At 35.0% G+C, this 21,411-nt stretch overlaps 2 protein-coding genes across 3 annotated transcripts; both read left to right on the top strand.

The window, feature by feature from the left end:
- Positions 1-6,792: 6,792 nt before the first annotated feature.
- On the top strand, positions 6,793-15,883 carry LOC133615103 (parvalbumin beta-1-like). The gene is made up of 5 exons (XM_061973457.2): positions 6,793-6,853; positions 7,243-7,315; positions 9,030-9,162; positions 11,390-11,499; positions 15,548-15,883. Exons 2-5 carry the CDS (start codon positions 7,255-7,257, stop codon positions 15,571-15,573), a joined length of 330 nt encoding a protein of 109 aa, XP_061829441.1. The 5' UTR covers positions 6,793-6,853; positions 7,243-7,254; the 3' UTR covers positions 15,574-15,883.
- Positions 15,884-16,775: 892 nt separating this feature from the next.
- On the top strand, positions 16,776-20,921 carry LOC133615102 (parvalbumin beta-like). 2 transcript variants are annotated; one of them, XM_061973455.2, is made up of 5 exons: positions 16,776-16,896; positions 18,233-18,302; positions 18,383-18,515; positions 20,359-20,468; positions 20,553-20,921. In XM_061973455.2, exons 2-5 carry the CDS (start codon positions 18,242-18,244, stop codon positions 20,576-20,578), a joined length of 330 nt encoding a protein of 109 aa, XP_061829439.1. In that variant the 5' UTR covers positions 16,776-16,896; positions 18,233-18,241; the 3' UTR covers positions 20,579-20,921. The 2 variants fall into 2 exon arrangements, with proteins under 2 accessions (XP_061829439.1, XP_061829440.1); XM_061973456.2 differs by having other exon boundaries at positions 16,803-16,896; positions 18,236-18,302.
- The last annotated feature ends 490 nt before the right edge of the window (positions 20,922-21,411 follow it).

Below are 21,411 nucleotides of genomic sequence, written 5' to 3' on the forward strand. Positions count from 1 at the left end.
TTAAAAGCCAAAGAATAAAAGTGGGTCTTAAGACGAGACTTAAAACACTCCACTGTGGGAGCAGTTGGAACATGGAGGGGCAGAGTGTTCCAGAGCTTAGGGCCGACCACAGAGAAGGCCCTGTCTCCCCTGGTTTTAAGTCTCGTCTTGGACACCACGAGCTGGAGCTGGCTCTCGGACCTCAGAGCGCGCGCAGGATTGTAAGTTTGGATGAGGTCCGAGATATACTGAGGTGCCAGTCCATGTAGAGCTTTAAAAACAAACAGCAAGGTTTTAAAATCAATTCTAAAATGAACAGGGAGCCAGTGCAAACTGTCTCCCTGGCCTGCCGATATTATCAGCCGATAAATGCGTTAAAATGTAATATCGGAAATGATCTGTATTGTTTTTTTTTATAATCGGTATCTTTTTTATAATTTTTTTATTTTTATTTTATTTTATTTATTTTTTATTAAATCAACATAAAAACACAAGATACACTTACAATTAGTGCACCAACCCAAAAAAACTCCCTCCCCCATTCACACTCATTCACACAAAAGGGTTGTTTCTTTCTGTTATTAATATTGTGGTTCCTACATTATATATCAATATATATCAATACAGTGTGCAAGGGATACAGTCCGTAAGCACACATGATTGTGCGTGCTGCTGGTCCACTAATAGTACTAACATTTAACAGTTAATTGTACTCATTTTCATGAATTTCTAGTTTCTATGTAACTGTTTTTATATTGTTTTACTTTCTTTTTTATTCAAGAAATGTTTATTTATTTATTTATCTTATTTTATTAAGTACCTTATCGTCACCATACCTGGTTGTCCAAATTAGGCATAATAATGTGTTACTTCCACGACTGCATATATCGGTTGATATCGGTATCGGTAATTAAAGAGTTGGACAATATCGGATATCGGCAAAAAGCCATTATCGGACATCCCTAAATATAATGAGCCCATGAGTGTTGAATCAATCATTAATAAATGCATTATAAGATGACGTTGTCTACTTTTTTTTATGACTGCACAAAACAAAATATAATTTCACTTAAATTACGTGTAGCGTTAAAATATGCGTTCAGTTATGATTTACCTTTCTAGGACGCTACAAATAAAGCAGACTCCACTACTTCCACTTTCAAGGGGACAAAGGTATTTGGACAAAGTGACATATAGTAAGAGTTTTTCATCGTCCAAATACTTTTGCACCTATATGCATGATGAAACTGAAACAAACTATATATACAACTTAAATATAAAGACATAGCTATGGATTCCCCATTTTCACAGCATTGCACGTTAATTTACATTTTGAATGTAAATGGCCTGCCGATATTATCGGCCGATAAATGCGTTAAAATGTAATATCGGAAATTATCGGTATCGTTTTTTTAATAATCGGTAATCGGCTTTTTTATTATTTTTTAATTTTTAATTTATTTTTTATTAAATCAACATAAAAACACAAGATACACTTACAATTAGTGCACCAACCCAAAAAACCTCCCTCCCCCATTTACACTCATTCACACAAAAGGGTTGTTTCTTTCTGTTATTAATATTTCATTCAATGAGGTCAAAAGTACACAATTATCGGCTCCAGCAAAAACAGGATACGTTTGTTTAAAAACACCAAATATGTACCCATAAAATTGAGATGTTATCTTCACGGCAAAACTAACTGGATTTTGCCTTGACAGAGACACTGATACTGTGCTGTAAGTGGGTTAGGGTGAGCAAATCAAGCGCTCCTTTTTTTTACTGGTGCTGTAACCCTCTAACATTGTTATATGCAATAACCAAAATATTGCACGCAGGTCACACTCAGTACCATGCAGTGCAGAAACCACAAAAATGAATCAAAATTAAGGATGCACAATATTTTACAAAACCCGAAACCAGTGAAGTTGGTTTGTTGTGTAATTAGTAAATAATTTAGCAAATTTTCAAATCCAAATATTCAATTGAATAGAATGCAAAGACAAGATATTTAATGTTGGAACTGAGAAACTTCTTTTTTTTTTGCAAATAATCATTAACTTAGAATTTAATGGCAGCAACACATTGCAAAAAAGTTGTCACAGGGGCATTTTTACCACTGTGTTACATGGCCTTTCCTTTTAACAACACTCAGTAAACGTTTGGGAACTGAGGAGACACATTTTTGAAGCTTCTCAGGTGGAATTCTTTCCCATTCTTGCTTGATGTACAGCTTAAGTTGTTCAACAGTCCGGGGGTCTCCTTTGTAGGGTATTTTAGGCTTCACACATTTTCAATGGGAGACAGGTCTGGACTACAGGCAGGCCAGTCTACTACCCGCACTCTTTTACTATGAAGCCACGTTGATGTAACACGTGGCTTGGCATCGTCTTGCTGAAATAAGCAGGGGCGTCCATGATAACGTTGCTTGGATGGCAACATATGTTGCTCCAAAACCTGTATGTACCTTTCAGCATTAATGGCGCCTTCACAGATGTGTAAGTTACCCATGTCTTGGGCACTAATACACCCCCATACCATCACACATGCTGGCTTTTCAACTTTGCGCCTATAACAATCCGGATGTTTTTTATCCTCTGTCCAAAAGACACAACGTTCACAGTTTCCAAAATCAATTTGAAATGTGGACTCGTCAGACCACAGAACACTTTTCCACTTTGCATCAGTCCATCTTGGATGAGCTCAGGCCCAGCGAAGCCGGCAGCGTTTCTGGGTGTTGTTGATAAATGGCTTTCGCTTTGCATAGTAGAGTTTTAACTTGCACTTACAGATGTAGCGACAAACTGCAGTTACTGACAGTGGTTTTCTGAAGTGTTCCTGAGCCCATGTGGTGATATCCTTTACACACTGATGTCGCTTTTATCATCGCTTACGTGCGGTGATTTCTCCAGATTCTCTGAACCTTTTGATGATATTACAGACCGTAGATGGTGAAATCCCTGAATTCCGTGCAATAGCTGCTTGAAAAAATGCTGTTCTTAAACAATTTGCTCACGCATTTGTTGACAAAGTGGTGACCCTCGCCCCATCCTTGTTTGTGAATGACTGAGCATTTCATGGAAGCTGCTTTTATACCCAACCACGGCACCCACCTGTTCCCAATTAGCCTGTTCACCTGTGGGATGTTCCAAATAAGTGTTTGATGAGCATTCCTCAACTTTCTCGGTCTTTTTTGCCACTTGTGCCAGCTTTTTTGAAATATGTTGCAGGCATCAAATTCCAAATGAGCTAATATTTGCACAAAGTAACAACGTTTTCCAGTTCGAACGTTAAATATCTTGTCTTTGCAGTCTATTCAATTGAATATAAGTTGAAAAGGATTAGCAAATCATTGTATTCTGTTTTTATTTACCATTTACACAACGTGCCAGTTTTGGGGTTTGTATTTTCAAGCCAATACCAATACAGATAACTTCCTGCTTCTACAGATTATTCATGTATTTTGTATTTATTTACTGTCAGAATATTTGTATCTAAGTTAACACAAAACTTCAGCTCGCCCTGCGAGAGGACAAAAGCTGTCTTTGAGCCTACCAAACAAAAAGGCTTGTAAAACTCCACTGTGTAGGATGGGGAGCGACATGAGGGTTCTGTTTCTTTGATGTATTGTAATCCACAAAAAGATTTTGTCTTGACCCGAGATCTACCAAGCGGAGAGAAAGCAGGATCTGCCCAAGCTCCAGGCACCTCTTCTTTGAATTGTTTTACGACCTTTTCTTTGAACTGTTTATGACCCCCCTCCCTTAGAATCAGCTGTTGCAATGTAATCAGGGAAAGTCCAAATAAAAGAGGAGGCGTACCAATTCTTCATGAATGTTTTTTGTGACCAACAAGTATGTGCTCCAATCACTCTATCACAAAAAAATAAGAGTTGTAGAAATGATTGGAAACTCAAGACAGCCATGACATTATGTTCTTTACAAGTGTATGTGTTGTGTTTGGACTAAGGGGAGGTGACGGCAAACAGACACCAGGGGGCAGTATGTACAATTATTTATTATATATATATATTGTATATTCAATATATATAATAATAACAAACAATACTAATATAAACTAAGGAAATGGAGTGTGAACTAGAATACAAGAGTGTGTGGTGTAAGACTATGTGTGTAGTTAACTGAAGTGAGTGTTACCAACGTGTTGAACGAGATACGAGGAAGTCCATGGGGCAGGCAGGTTATCCGGGGCGAGAGAGAGGCGTCGGAATCCAGGGGCGAGCGAGAGGTCGAGAAACGAAGGAGGTAGTCAAGAGTCCAGAGGGAGATCCAGGGAAAAGTGAAACGCACAGCTCACTTTCCAGGCGACGGAGGGTACTGCGGGGACACGGGAGAACAAACAAGGATGTCAGACACGAGGGAAAACACGCAGAGAGAGAGAGAGAGATCATAAGCCTTACGGTACACCATGAGAAAACTAAGTTCCCGCGACGATCCTTGGGTCCACTGGTCCTTTATTGAGCTTGCCCTCATCAGACCCAGGAGTGTAGATTGACGGTGAGTGATTGCAGCTGGTGGCTGCTGCAGGGCGGGGACGCGCGCGGCGCGTCCCTGGATGTGCGCACCCGTGGGCGTGTCCCGAGGTGCGCACAGACGGATGAGCGGCGTTGGCAGGAGCCTGAGCCGTAACAGTATGTCAACTTTTGTTGTACGTGACAGTAACTAAAATGACTCACTGTACTATTTTCCACTTTTCTACTGTCTTATTGTGTTTTATGGTTGTACAGAAATACAACTAGACACTAGGGGTGTAACGGTACGTGTATTTGTATTGAACCGTTTCGGTACGGGGGTTCCGGTTCGGTTCGGAGGTGTACCGAACGAGTTTCCACACGGACATATTAAGTAGCGTAACGCACGTTGTGTAAACAATGCACACCGAGGCACAACACACGGCATGCTAGCAGCTAACGGGCTACGATAGACTGACCACACGTCCTCTTTTCACCAGACATGTCCTCTTTTGCGGAGTTTCTTAAATGCCTCGAATGTCCGGCATTTTGAGTTAGGGTTGCGTGTATTTTCAATGTACGTTCAGGGTTAAGAAGGGGTTAAAAACAAAACAAATTGTGCGCGCAGCAGCATTGGTGAGGGAGGGGCAGAGACAGAGAGAGAGAGAGAGAGTTATGATAAACGCGCATGCGTCGCCAGGCTCTGCTTTTTATCCATAGATTTATCACATTTAATTTTTTATTATATATATAGCAGGGGTGTCAAAAGTGTGCCCCGGAGGCCATTTGCGGCCCACAGCTAATGTTTTAAAGGCCCACGGCACATTCTAAAAATACTATTAAAATAAACAAAAACATAACAAAAGTGAAATAAAAAAGCTTAAATGTAATTTAGAAAAAGTTGCAATGTTGACTAATAAAACAAAGCTGTTTTTTTTTCTTCTTTCAAACTGTCATTGCTCAAAACATAATATTGTGTCATGTCTGTGTAATCAAGTTTTGTTTTAAGTCATGTTTTGTTTAGTTTCTGGCTTTTCACTCCCATGTCTTGTTTGCATGATTACCCATTAGTTTCACCTGTTCCACGTTTGGACTCATTGTGCACTCTTGTTTGTCACCATAGCAACCATTAGTTGTCACCTGTCACGTCACGCACCTGTTTCACGTTTTGAGTCACGCACCTGCTTTCACTAATCATGTCCATAGTATTTAAGTTCATTCATTTTCTGTTGTTCGTCCTGACGACCTCCCCGCATTTATGCTCCTGCACACTCTCCACACCCTGATGTGATGACCCTTGCTACTCTTTTTTTCATGCCGGTTCCATGCCAAGTAAGTTTTTGTTTATTAAGCCACAGTTAGTGTTTTGTTTAATTGTTCATAGTTTCTGCCAATGTGCAAGTTTTGTGTTTATAGTCTAGTTTTGTACCTCCGCCCCTGTGCGCGCTTTTCGTTTATTCCTTTTTTGATAGTTTAAATAAATCATGTACCCACCTTCAAGCCTTGACCAGTCCAGTTCATTTGCACCACGGGAGAACAAACCAAGCCACAGTCCTAGTCGTGACAATATTGAATCAAAATCAATGTTATTATGAATTATTGACCTATCCAAGGTTCCCATTACTTCACATCAAATATTCCACTAAGAAAAATATTTTTGGTGGAAGATTTTGCAAATTTGGGAAATAAATAACCCCAAAATTTACATTTTGTTGTTTTCTTACTGTACCGAAAATGAACCGAACTGTGACCTCTAAACCGAGGTATGTACCGAACCGAAATTTCTGCGTACCATTACACCCCTACTAGACACTGATAAAAAAAAAATGCTAAACTAAATAAATACCACTTTAATAGGATGGAATGTTGTCTCAGGACCTTTGCACAGCCTAACATAAATGTGTCAATGAGCGCGTTGAAATATGACGATACAAGTCATTATCACACTAATAAACACTCGGCTCTCATTGGCCTTCATTTCAAATTGACCCCCAGCAATATGACTTGGCCCGCAACCAAGAACGACCCCCCAGGGGCCTCATTATGCCTTTTTTAAGCTGCTTTTTTTTTTTTTTTTAATGATACAAGTGCCTCACATTGAATGTTCTGGAATCTTTTAATGATTATATTGACTTTTGCGTCACCGGGTGTGCTGTGCTCGGGTTACTCCCGCGGCCGGTCCCCGTCGCACGTGGTTACGTCCTCATTTGTTGCGTTAAAAATAGACTGGACTAGTAGACACATTTTTTTGAAAGCCATGCATCTTGGCACCCGATACCGAAGACCCCAAAGCTCTGTAAATGGTGTTGCTGGAGGATATATAAGAGGCGGGCGGAGGCAACTCGGGACATTCACTTCAGAGTCCACCTTGGTTTTCACTCGCCTCAACGCAGCCGCAAAAAGGTGAGCGACTCACAAACGAGGACTCTTTACGAGGACAACTACACCCTGGACTACTATCGCAATCATGACAGTGCGGATCGCGGGGACTCTCCGGAGGATTTGTGGATGATCATTTGTGCTATGTTGAAATATCGGATGCTGCTAGAAAGAGTCAGCCATCACTGAGAGTCTTGTTAAGGAGCTTCATTTCTTGAGTTGGATGAACATGCATGCATGATCACCGAGGCCATAAGTCATTTGTATCGCCTGGTTGGGTTAAGCACCATGGTTATAGTTTTTTCATGCAATAATTCTTCACTTTTTCAGATGAAAATAATAACAATAATTGCATTCTGTGATGTGACCAGCGGCCAGTGTGATTTATGACTTGTTTTTTTCTCTCTCCTAAGAATAAGAAAAAAATGGCCTTCGCTGGTGTCCTCAATGATGCTGATATGAAAGCAGCTCTGGCTGGTTGTGCAGGTAAGATTTATTTATTTTTATTTTTTTAATAATATTTATTTATTCATTTGATAGGGAAATCATAATACAAGTACTGAGACTTTTTTTTGTCCCGCCCCCCCAAAAAAATAAAAATAAATTTGTGAAGTGAATTATATTTATATAGCCCTTTTCTCTAGTGACTCAAAGCGCTTTACATAGTGAAACCCAATATCTAAGTTACATTTAAACCAGTGTGGGTGGCACTGGGAGCAGGTGGGTAAAGTGTCATGCCCAAGGACACGACGGCAGTGACTAGGATGGCGGAAGCGGGGATGGAACCTGCAACCCTCAAGTTGCTGGCACGGACAATCTACCAACCGAGCTATACAAAAAAAAATAAAAAAATAAAAATAAAAATAAAAAAATAATTCAAAAATTACAAAAAAATAATAAAAGTAAAATAATAACACCCCCCCACCACCAGTCCTACATTTCAGTCCCAGCGGGTAGCAATGTACTGCCTTCCTCTTCACCACAAGCAGATAGAGAATCACAATAACTGATTAAAAAGGAAGAAAAAAAAAAGGTAAGAACAAAAGTAAAAAATCACAAACATATAGAGAAGTGTCATTGAATAAAAACAATAACAACAACAACAAAGAAAAAAAAAGTTGAGGTAAGTGAAAAGATTCATTGTAAGATTTTTTTTTAAACAATTTTTGGAGAGAATCGACATTTTCATTTATTTTACATTTATTTTTATTTAACATATATATATATATATATATATATATATATATATATATGTATGTGTGGGGAAAAAAAAAATCACAAGACTATTTCATCTCTACAGGCCTGTTTCATGAGGGGGGTACCCTCAATCGTCAGGAAAAAAAAAATAAAAAAAAAAAAAAAAAAAAATCTCCTGACGATTGAGGGTACCCCCCTCATGAAACAGGCCTGTAGAGATGAAATAGTTTTGTGATTTTTTTTTCCCCACACATACATATATTGCGCTCTACTACGGTATCGAGCACTATTTTTTGGATAACCTTATTAAGACATATATATATATATATATATATATATATATATATATATATATATATATATATATTAAATAAAAATAAATGTAAAATATATATATATATATATATATATATATATATATATATATGTTAAATAAAAATAAATGTAAAATAAATGAAAAAGTCGATTCTCTCCAAAAATTGTTTAAAAAAATTCTTACAATGAATCTTTTCACTTACCTCAACTTTTTTTTTCTTTGTTGTTGTTGTTGTTTTTATTCAATGACACTTCTCTATATGTTTGTGATTTTTTATTTTTGTTCTTACTTTCTTTTTTTTCCTTTTTAATCAGTACTATATATATATTTACTCAACATCCTCATCAAAAGTAACAGTTTTGATTTAAGTAATTTTAATGTGTTATTTAATAATCTATAAAACTGATACTACTTGTACTTAATTATTTACCTCAATATTATTATCTTTTTATAGATAATTATTAAACATGTATATTAATATTATTTTAATATTTAGTATATTGTATATTTAAAAAATATATATATTTCCTCGTTGTATGTATTATATTGGAACTTGAGTTGTGTCTTTATGGGGCAAAAGCAGCTAAAACAATCCATTGAGGATTTTGTATTATTCCTGTGTAACTCTTCTATTTTTTTTGTATTTTTAATGTATTTATTTGTCTATTTTATGTCTTTGTCCTGCAGCCGCCGACTCTTTCAACTATAAGAGCTTCTTCAAGGCATGCGGCCTGGCCGGCAAGTCCTCAGATGATGTGAAGAAGGCCTTCCAGATCATTGATCAGGACAACAGTGGCTTCATTGAGGAGGAGGAGCTCAAGTAAGACATGTATTTTAAAATATACATTGGACGTGTCACCTTTCAATATCTTAATTCAACTATAATATTCTACATGTTTTTAAAAATATTTTAAAATGATATATAATCTCTAGGAACGAAGGTTATGGGGCAAAAGCAGCCAAAACAATCCATTTGATTTTCCTAGCCATTTAATAGAAATATTGTAAAATATTTATTTAAATATATTCATTTAATTATAACATTGTATTTTTTTCCTAGTTATATATTTTTTCCAGTAATTTGAGTAGTTAATAGTAACTGTACAGGGCAAAAGCAAGCCAAACAGCCCATCGGGTTATTTATTTTACGTAGTCATAAAAAATAAAATAAAAATACTATAATTATTTAAATGTATTTATTTAACCTAAATTATATATATATATATATATATATATATATATATATATATATATATATATATATATATATATATATATATATATATATATATATATATATATATATATAAATATAAAATGTATTTATTTATTTTATTTATCTATTTATTTATAATAATTTTTCTTTGTATGTTTTATATTGGAACTTGAGCTGTGTTTGTATAGGGCAAAATCAGGCCGAATAGCCCATCAGATTATTTATTTTACTTAGTCATTAAAAAATAAAAATAAAAAAAGTTCTATAATAATTTAAATGTATTTATTTAACGTAAATAATACATATACATATTTTTTCTCGTTGTATGTTTTGTGTTGGAACTTGTGTTGTGTATTTATAGGGCAAAAGCAACTAATTTGACGTATATATATATATATATATATATATATATATATATATATATATATATATATATATATATATATATATATATATATATATATATATATATATATATGTATATATATATATATTCGAAAAATAATTACTATATTAATTTAAATATTTTTTATTCAACTGTAATATTGGACATATTTAAAAAATATATTTCTACTTATGGATTTTCTACAGGAACTTAAGTAGTTAGTAGTAACATTACAGGGCAATGTTTTTTTTGTCTTTTACATAGAAATTAAAAATATATATTTAAAAATAATTAATATAATTATTTAAATATATTGATTTAACTCTATTATATATATATATATTTTTTTTTTCTAAATATTTTCTTGTTATATATTTTTATTGGGCAAAAGCTGCCCAAAAACTTTTTTTGTACCTAGCCATTTAAAAGAAATATTCTAAAATGCATATTCTAAAATCTTCATTTAAATATATTGATTTAACTATTATCCATCCATCCATATTTTTTAAAATAGTTTGTAATTAAATATTTCTCCAGGAACTTGAGTATTAAAGTAGTAACATGTTATTTATTGTTAATATTGTATTTCAACTGCACCTAACAGAGTAGCCACCTATATTTTCATCATGGTCTCATGGTTAACAACAATAAAGCGTTCTATTCTATTCTATTAAAAAGCAACCAAAATAATGTATGTATCCATTTAAAATACATATTTTAAAATAATTAATTTAATTAGTAATTTAAATATATTGATTTAAGTATTATATTATATATGCATTATTGTATTATTATGTATTATTATATGTAATTTTTTCCCAGAACTTGAGTCGTTAATAGCCTGTTTATAGGGCAAAAGCAACCATATTTGATAACTGACAACAGATACAACTTTCAAACAAGGAAATTATGATAGAAAATAATCTTAAAGTGATATTTTTTTACAAATATAATAATATTTCTTTTGAAAGTAAATTTGCCTTTTACTGTATTACAATATGTATTTTTAAAATATTTGAGTGACTTTCAAGTACCACGCTAACCTCATTCTAAAATTAATGACGATGATAATGAAATTAATCCATCCATCCATTTTCTTCCGCTTATCCGAGGTCGGGTCGCGGGGGCAACAGCCTAAGCAGAAAAGTCCAGACTTCCCTCTCCCCAATTAATGAGAATTATTTATTTTTATTTTTTTCAAAAACTTGAAAAATTCAAAAAAGTGATACAATTTTGTAGTGTGGTTGAACTATGGAATTCCAGTGCATAAAATTAAAAGTATTTATTTCCAAACACGTGAAACACAAATTGTATATATTTAAAAAAAAATCATTGTATCAATTTGTTTGGAATGAGATATATTTTAAAATAAATTCTTAATATTATTTTTTTTTATGTTTTTAAGAGTAACAATTTGGTTTTGTCCGTCTTATTTCCCCCCCTCAGGCTGTTCCTACAGAACTTCTCCGCATCTGCGAGGGCACTCACCGATAAGGAGACCAAGGCCTTCCTCGCCGCCGGTGACAGCGATGGCGACGGCAAGATCGGAATTGAGGGTGAGACTTATGACTAGAGATGTCCGATAATGGCATTTTTGACGATATCCGATATTGTCCAACTCTTAATTACCGATTCCGATATCAACCGATTCCGATATATACAGTCGTGGAATTAACACATTATTATGCCTAATTTTATTGTGATGGCCCGCTGGATGTATCAAACAATGTAACAAGGTTTTCCAAAATAAATCGGTGTATATTGGGGGGTGTATATTGTAGCGTTACGGAAGATTTAGTGCTGGAAGGGGTTCTGGGTATTTGTTCTGTTGTGTTTATGTTGTGTTACGGTGCGGATGTTCTCCCGAAATGAGTTTGTCATTCTTGTTTGGTGTGGGTTCACAGTGTGGCGCATATTTGTAACAGTGTTAAAGTTGTTTATACGGCCACCCTCAGTGTGACCTGTATGGCTGTTGACCAAGTATGCCTTGCATTCACCGATAATTATGAAACCGATACCGATAATTTCCGAATCTAAATTTTAAAGTATTTATCGGCTGATAATATCGGCAATCCGATATTATCGGACATTACTACTTATGACCATATCTTTAACCAGCTTTGGTATAGCCTGTAGAGGCCCGATGATCTGGAATGAGATTGATAGCTCTATAAAATAATCACATTCTTTAAACATTTTTAAAAAGCATTTTAAGCTAAATGTATTGCGACGTTATGTTTAGTACATTTAGCACACCCCTTATGGTTGAGGACTTCACATTAGTCGCATCATTTTGATCTTGACCTCTGTATGCATGATGAGATTATCGCAGATCTTCAAGATGCAACCTTTTAATCACATTTGAATAATATGATATTGAGACTGATTTGGTGGATTTAAAGATTCCTTTTTTATTTATAAATGAAATTGTAAATGGGTATTTGTCGGGTAGATTTTGAAATGTATTGTATTTTGTATATTATATGATGATTTTTTATTTTAACTGTGGGTCCCTGTCCATAAACTGTGTGCTTCTGGGGATGACCTTTCTGCAGACATACTCTGATACTAACAAAAGAAACGATATTCCATCCATCCATTTCCTACCGCTTGTCCCTTTTTGGGGTCGCGGGGGGTGCTGGAGCCTATCTCAGCTGCATTCGGGCGGAAGGCGGGGTACACCCTGGACAAGTCGCCACCTCATCGCAGGGCCAACACAGATAGACAGACAACATTCACACTCACATTCACACACTATACAGGTAAAAGCCAGTAAATTAGAATATTTTGAAAAACTTGATTTATTTCAGTAATTGCATTCAAAAGGTGTAACTTGTACATTATATTTATTCATTGCACACAGACTGATGCATTCAAATGTTTATTTCATTTAATTTTGATGATTTGAAGTGGCAACAAATGAAAATCCAAAATTCCGTGTGTCACAAAATTAGAATATTACTTAAGGCTAATACAAAAAAGGGATTTTTAGAAATGTTGGCCAACTGAAAAGTATGAAAATGAAAAATATGAGCATGTACAATACTCAATACTTGGTTGGAGCTCCTTTTGCCTCAATTACTGCGTTAATGCGGCGTGGCATGGAGTCGATGAGTTTCTGGCACTGCTCAGGTGTTATGAGAGCCCAGGTTGCTCTGATAGTGGCCTTCAACTCTTCTGCGTTTTTGGGTCTGGCATTCTGCATCTTCCTTTTCACAATACCCCACAGATTTTCTATGGGGCTAAGGTCAGGGGAGTTGGCGGGCCAATTTAGAACAGAAATACCATGGTCCGTAAACCAGGCACGGGTAGATTTTGCGCTGTGTGCAGGCGCCAAGTCCTGTTGGAACTTGAAATCTCCATCTCCATAGAGCAGGTCAGCAGCAGGAAGCATGAAGTGCTCTAAAACTTGCTGGTAGACGGCTGCGTTGACCCTGGATCTCAGGAAACAGAGTGGACCGACACCAGCAGATGACATGGCACCCCAAACCATCACCCAACCATGTAAATTTGGCATTTCCTTTGGAAATCGAGGTCCCAGAGTCTGGAGGAAGACAGGAGAGGCACAGGATCCACGTTGCCTGAAGTCTAGTGTAAAGTTTCCACCATCAGTGATGGTTTGGGGTGCCATGTCATCTGCTGGTGTCGGTCCACTCTGTTTCCTGAGATCCAGGGTCAACGCAGCCGTCTACCAGCAAGTTTTAGAGCACTTCATGCTTCCTGCTGCTGACCTGCTCTATGGAGATGGAGATTTCAAGTTCCAACAGGACTTGGCGCCTGCACAAAGCGCAAAATCTACCCGTGCCTGGTTTACGGACCATGGTATTTCTGTTCTAAATTGGCCCGCCAACTCCCCTGACCTTAGCCCCATAGAAAAAATGTGGGGTATTGTGAAAAGGAAGATGCAGAATGCCAGACCCAAAAACGCAGAAGAGTTGAAGGCCACTATCAGAGCAACCTGGGCTCTCATAACACCTGAGCAGTGCCAGAAACTCATCGACTCCATGCCACGCCGCATTAACGCAGTAATTGAGGCAAAAGGAGCTCCAACCAAGTATTGAGTATTGTACATGCTCATATTTTTCATTTTCATACTTTTCAGTTGGCCAACATTTCTAAAAATCCCTTTTTTGTATTAGCCTTAAGTAATATTCTAATTTTGTGACACACGGAATTTTGGATTTTCATTCAAATCATCAAAATTAAATGAAATAAACATTTGAATGCATCAGTCTGTGTGCAATGAATAAATATAATAAACAAGTTACACCTTTTGAATGCAATTACTGAAATAAATCAAGTTTTTCAAAATATTCTAATTTACTGGCTTTTACCTGTATATGTCAGGTTCAAACACTGATAACATCTATTAAACAAGACAAGAAGCAAAGAATCAAACAGAGACATAATTATATTTGGACTCAATTGAGGAGAGACGGCGTCGACCTGTAACCTCTTACAGTGTCTTAGCACGCTCTGGCGAAAGATTGTACGCCGCCTCTTTTTATTTGGACTTTCCCTGTTTACATAACAACATCTGTTTCTAAAGGAATGGGGAGTATTTAAACAGTCGTTGTTTTCGATCACATTCACACAAACTAAAAAGATGCCTCGGACTTGGGCTAGTACTGGATTCAGCTTGAGCAGGTCTTCGATGACAATAGATAACCTCCCTCCCGTCTTCTCCCATCGTACACAATGGAATTTTCCAAGCCTTTGCTTGGTGCAACAAAAACAGCCTCTTGTCTGTTCATTGGGAACTCAGAACGGAATGTTTTTTGATAATTTACCTACAATTTTTCTGACAATATACAGAACGACGTTTGTCTGTGAATAAAATAAAAAATAATAATAAAAATAACACTTTTTTTTGCACTGCAAAAACTGAAATCTAAGTAAGATGAAATATCTCAAATAAGGGTGATATTTGCTTATTTTCTGTCTGATAAGATAATTCTTCTCACTAAGCAGATTTTAAGTTAGAGTGTTTTACTTGTTTTAAGGGTTTTGGTCCTAAATGATCTCAGTGAGATATTACAGCTTGTTGCTGAGATTTGATGACCTATATTGAGTAAAACATGCTTGAAACTAGAATATCAACTGTTGCAAAGCTGTGTCATCAACACTCACAAGTAATAACTTCTTATTTCAAGCATGAAAAAAAAATCATGATGCCGAGCGCATATCATTATTTATATATAAAGAATATTTATATATAAATATATTTTTCAACATATTGAGCAAAAAGGTCTCGTTTTTTCTTCCTACCAAGAAAAGTGCACTTGTTATTAGTGAGAATATACTTCTTTTAAGGTATTTTGGGGTTCATTGAGGTTAGCTAATTTTACTTGTTTTGGAAAGTCTTGACAAGCCGAATTTTTTTGTTCTATTGGCAGAAAATTTTGCTTAGTTCAAATAAAATACCCCTCATTTTTGCATTTTTTTTCTCTTGTTTTTGAACACTGACTTTTTGCAGTGTGCAAACAACTGCATGAGCCTATAAAAAGATCAACTTTCTGTAATGAAACATAAATGCACAATCGAGCCATAATGCTGATAAAAGTAGCAACATTGCACTAACCCTTGCTTTCATTCTACTTTCAGAGTTCGCGGTCCTTGTTAAGGCATGAGTTCCCCGCTGACCGAGATCCTCTCGATTCCACGGAATTGCGGCAAAAACAACAAGAAAAAAACAACCTTTGCAGGATTCAGAGCAATCATCAGCTGAAAGAATATTTTTTATACCTTATTTATGAGTTGCCTGCGGACTATTTCTCAACATTAAGCACATCTTTTCAACCTGTTGCTATTCTCACATGTGTTTGATGTTCTGAATCTTGTGCAAGTTGTACACCCATCTGCACTTGTTTTTGTTTTTTTTTTAAATTGAGGCAGAGTGAAAAACCAGGAATAAAATACTCTTTTGGTGTAAAAGTCAAACCCTTTTTGGACACTTCTTTGCATTTGCATGCACACACACAAACACAAACATTCACTGCATGACTAGAAGTGATGTCACTGCAATGGCAATGGGAATTTGCCAAGGGGTTTTGACTATTTGACTTTTTTTTTTTTTTTTTTTTTCCTAACGGCTTTGGATGGCTCGCATGGCTTGAAGCCAGAAAATTGGCAGACACAAGCAGGGCTCGGCTCCAAGACCCGCGGGACTCCGGGAGACTTGCGACACCTAGAAAACGCTTCCGCATAGTCCAATGAGCGGCCGAGTGGTCTCTCTCGGCTGGTAAAAGTTGACCCCGTCGGTGTTCCCTGACATAATTTCCAGTTTTACTTCAATTTAAACCTCTTTGGTGAACAAAGGGTCAAAGGTCAGCAGGAAAAAAAAATGTTGAGCACTCATCAGTCAAGCTCAAGCCCTATCAAATTTAAACTCCTTTAGGGGGCCAGGGGGGGCTTGTTAGTATTAAAAGTGACAGCTGACAACTTGACTCCCCATCATTCGACACTGCTGCCACCTATGGGTTTGTAATATACTGCAATGTAAAGCTGGGATGATTTTTTTTTCATGTTCTTGCATAAATTCCAACATTATATGCAAACAATGTGACCCGAGTCAATCTAAAAGACTAACCATGAATAAGGCTGTGTGTTAAATAAAGTGCACCCACTTCCAATTCGCCCTCCAAGAGCGCCACTATTCTTAGCACAGGGAGGACTTCTTCAAACGCACCTTTTAAGCGTCTTCGTTTGTGAAACTTTAAAAATAGAGCGCTCCCCGGCCTGGGGGCTGGGGTGGGGGGGGGACAAATGTCGGAAAGCCACCAGCCACCAACCTCCATCATCTCAGCCGGTGTCAATTATCCAATTCCTGGGATTTCGACTGGGGCGAAACTATAAAAGGTCACCGGCGGCGCCCGGGCGACCACTGCAGTCGACTCCCCGACTCCTGTCCCGCATCATCCGTAAGCCTCCTAAACAAAGCCCCCCTGTCAGAGGTGAGTTTGATTCACGGAAGATGGAGAAAAGAGGAGAAATGTGTATTTGTTGTAGAGCATATACCGTAAAAGTCGGGGGGAAGCAAAAAGTCAGTGTTTAAAAACAAGAAGAAAAAAAATACAAGAATTAGGGGTATCTTATTTGAACTAAGCAAAATTATCTGCCAATAGAACAAGAAAATTTGGCTTGTCAAGTTTTTCCAAAACAAGAAAAATTAGCTAACCTCAATGAACCCAAAAATACCTTAAAATAAGTATATTCTCACTAATAATAAGTGCACTTTTCTTGGTAGAAAAAAAAGAGACCTTTTTGCTCAATATGTTGAAAAATATTCTTAAATGAAGTAAATGCTAGTGCCATTATCTTGACATAATGATATGCGCTCGGCATTACATTTCTTGAAACTTATACTAAAAACTAATTTATTGTTCTTAATGGAAAGGCAACAAGGCAACCGCTTGTTACTCTCGGGGTCTCCTAGGCAAATCATATGGTCTAAAAGTGCATTTTTCCATCGATAACATGACATCATCACGTCAAGTTTGTGCTCTTTCAGTCAATTAGTGTGCGAGGAATATATATATATATATATATATATATATATATATATATATCTTTAATTGTAGTTTTGAAGAATTCATATGAATGTGCATGAACTATTTCTGTTCAAAATTGTTAAAAATGTTAAATGTTTAAATATTAACTGTCAGGTTACTGTACTGTGCCGACTGTACTACTATATGAGTACCTATTTTCTATTGTTTCATTGAAAATAAAACAGCAAAGTCCATCCGTTTTAATTGGGAGACAACATTGTGTCAAAGTCACGATTGTTTTTTTTCATGCTTGAAATAAGAAATTGTTACTTTAAAAAAGTAGTTTTATACTTGCGAGTGTTGATGACACAGCTTTGCAACAGTTGATATTCTCGTTTCAAGCATGTTTTACTCAATATAGGTCATCAAATCTCAGCAACAAGCTGTAATATCTTACTGAGGTCATTTAGGAGCAAAACACGTAAAACAAGTAAAACACTCTGACATGAAATCTGCTTAGTTAGAAGAATTATCTTATCAGACAGAAAATAAGCAAATATCACCCTTATTTGAGATATTTAATCTTACTTAGATTTCAGTTTTTGCAGTGTGCTGGAAGGATCGGCGTCAGCTGCTTGAAGAAGACTTGGAGCTCTTGTCACCTATAAAGTTACATGCTCACAAGGGACCTTTGACTAAAATAGCTTTTAACTCGCCGTTTTTGGGGAGTTCCTTCTAATCAGGGATGGCTAAAAATGCAAGATACGATAATTAAAAAAAAGCTTATTTTTCAATCCAGCAGATCAAAATGGCCTTCTCAAATTTACTCCACGATGCTGAGGTCACTAAAGCCCTGGACGCATGCAAAGGTGATACTCATCACAATTAAAAAAAATTGCTCCTCACCCCGAAACGTGTCGCTGTAACATTGGCGTCTTTTTGAATGAAGCTGCCGGATCGTTCGACCACAAGAAATTCTTCAGCGCCTGCGGCCTGGCCCACAAGTCCATCGACGACTTGAAGAAGGCTTTCGCCATCATCGATCAGGACCACAGCGGCTACATTGAGGAGGAGGAGCTCAAGTAAGAACACGCAGCAGCATTCAGCCTGCAGGAAGAAAAAAAAAAAACACTGTTTAGTGATATATTATCTTTCAAATAGATAATAAAGTACATACAGAATTTGTGTTATACTTAATATAGTGCCCATAGCTCTTAAAAAACATTTTATGTTAAAGCAGCATGGTTTTTTTTTGGCATATTTATGACCCTTGGTCATTATTTTGTTGCCCAATATGGTGAGATGAGGTACATTTGTGTATTTTTTTTAATTAAATAAAAGAGAATTATCAATACATAAAAAATAATTAGAAGCAAACTTAATGAATAATAAAAATATATAAATGAAAAAAAAAAATATAATAAAAATGATTTATAAACATTTTTGATAATTATCTATAAAAAGATAATAGTCTTGAGGTAAATAATTAAGTATAACCAGTTTTATAGATTATTAGATCATATTAAATAACACATTAAAATTAATTAAATCAAAACTGTTACTTTTGATGAAGATGTTGAGTAAATAAATATATATATATATATATATATATATATATATATATATATATATATATATATATATATATATATATATATATATATATATATATATATATATATATAATAAATATAAGTGTATACAATAATAAAACATTATTAATAAACATGTTTAATAATTATCTATAAAAAGATAATAGTCTTGAGGTAAATATTTAAGTATAACTAGTATTAGTTTTATTATATACATTATTAAATAATATTAAACAACACATTAAAATTAATTAAATCAAAACTGTTACTTTTGATGAGGATGATGAGTAAATATACATATATATATATATATATATATATATATATATACATAAAATAAATATAAGTGTATACAATAATAAAAAAATATTAATACACATGTTTAATAATTATCTATAAAAAGATAATAGTCTTGAGGAAAATAATTAAGTATAACTAGTATTAGTTTTATAGATTATTAAATAATATTAAAGAACACATTAAAATGAATTAAATCAAAACTGTTACTTTTGATAAGGATGTTGAGTATATATATATATATATATATATATATATATATATATATATATATATATATATATATATATATATATATATAAAATGAATATTAGTGTATACAATTTTTTTTTTTAAATACACATGTTTAATAATTATCTATAAAAAGATAATAGTCCTGAGGTAAATAAGTAAGTATAACTAGTATTAGTTTTAAAGATTATTAAATAATATTAAATAACACATTCAAATTAGTTAAATCAAAACTGTTACTTTTGATGAGGATGTTGAGTAAAAAAAAAAAAAAAAAAAAAAAAAAAAAAAAAATATATATATATATATATATATATATATATATATATATATATAATACATATAAGTGTATACAATAACAAATATATCTAACAAAATGTAATTATGTAAAAAAGTAACATTCTATCAAATATTTAATATAATAATATTAATAATAATAATAATAATAGTAATTTAAGTTTCATATCGTAAACTTGTTTATAGTTACAATGATCAAATTTAATGTGAAGTTGAATAAATAATAGCAACACAATGAATGAAAGCAAATACAAATACTAAACATTAGGTTTAATAAAAGACATATTGTACAGTGATTTTATTGAAAGCATGTATTAAAGCTGAATGGTTGAGTAAATCAGATAAAATACAATTAAATTAAATCAAGATTATTCCAATTAATACATTCAAAATTTTTTATTAAACTTAACTACACTTAAGGGATGACAACATAATAATTAAAATAAAAAAGGTCAATTTGAAGGCGAGGTTGAGGTCAAAAAGTTAATTGGCCTGTGTGTATCCACAGACTGTTCCTGCAGAACTTCAAGTCAGGTGCACGCACCCTGAACGACGCCGAGACCAAGATTTTCCTCAAGGCCGGCGACACCGACGGAGATGGCAAGATTGGCGTTGATGGTACGAGCGGCTTAAGCATTCTTGGAAAGGTGCAGAAAACACATGCAAACACTTGCAATAAGACGTCTCTATGTCCATCCACAGAGTTCACCACCTTGGTCAAGGCATAAACCGGGGCAACTGACCAACAAGACCTGCTCTGATGGAACAACAACACCCACGTCCAACCTCCCTCCCCTTTTCATCTGAATAGAAATCATTTTTATACATTTGCCGAAGAGACATTTCCTCCTACGCAACACGCTGTCCAGAAAAAAAGAAAAGAAAGAAATGGTTGTGTTCATGTCTTAAATATTCATTTTTGCTTTCTGTCAAATCTATGCACTTTCCAGGAACATAACGGTGGAAAAGAATAAATATTCTTTTGGCTGCGGTCTTATTGGAGGTTTACCACGTGTCTTTTCAAGTATGTGAACATCTGAAAAGCGCTTAATAAAAGGTGTGGACAGGAAATGTGTTATTATGCTGATATCATCATGTCTACCAAAAGGGAAACCTCACCCAACACACCCGGTACGAGCCACTAGATGGTGGTGTCCGTTAAACTGGAAGTGACAAAAAGTCATCTGACAATAAAACCACAAGTATTCTGACACTTGATTCCACCACTTGAAACATACCAGACAGTTAAGTCATAAGACAAGAAGTCCTAGCCTATATATAGCAACTACAGTCACGATCAAAAGTGTACATACACTTGTAAAGAACATAATGTCATGACTGTGTTGAGTTTCCAATCATTTCTACAACTCTTATTATTTTGTGATAGAGTGATTGGAGCACATACTTGTTGGTCACAAAAAAACATTCACGAAGTTTGGTTCTTTTATGAATTTATTATGGGTCTACTGAAAATGTTGGGTCAAAAGTATACATACAGCATACTTGCCAACCTTGAGACCTCCGATTTCGGCGTGGTTGGGGGCGTGGTTAAGAGATATAT

The sequence above is a fragment of the Nerophis lumbriciformis genome, linkage group LG22 (genome assembly GCF_033978685.3).
Source record: "Nerophis lumbriciformis linkage group LG22, RoL_Nlum_v2.1, whole genome shotgun sequence".
NCBI classification, from domain to species: domain Eukaryota; kingdom Metazoa; phylum Chordata; class Actinopteri; order Syngnathiformes; family Syngnathidae; genus Nerophis; species Nerophis lumbriciformis.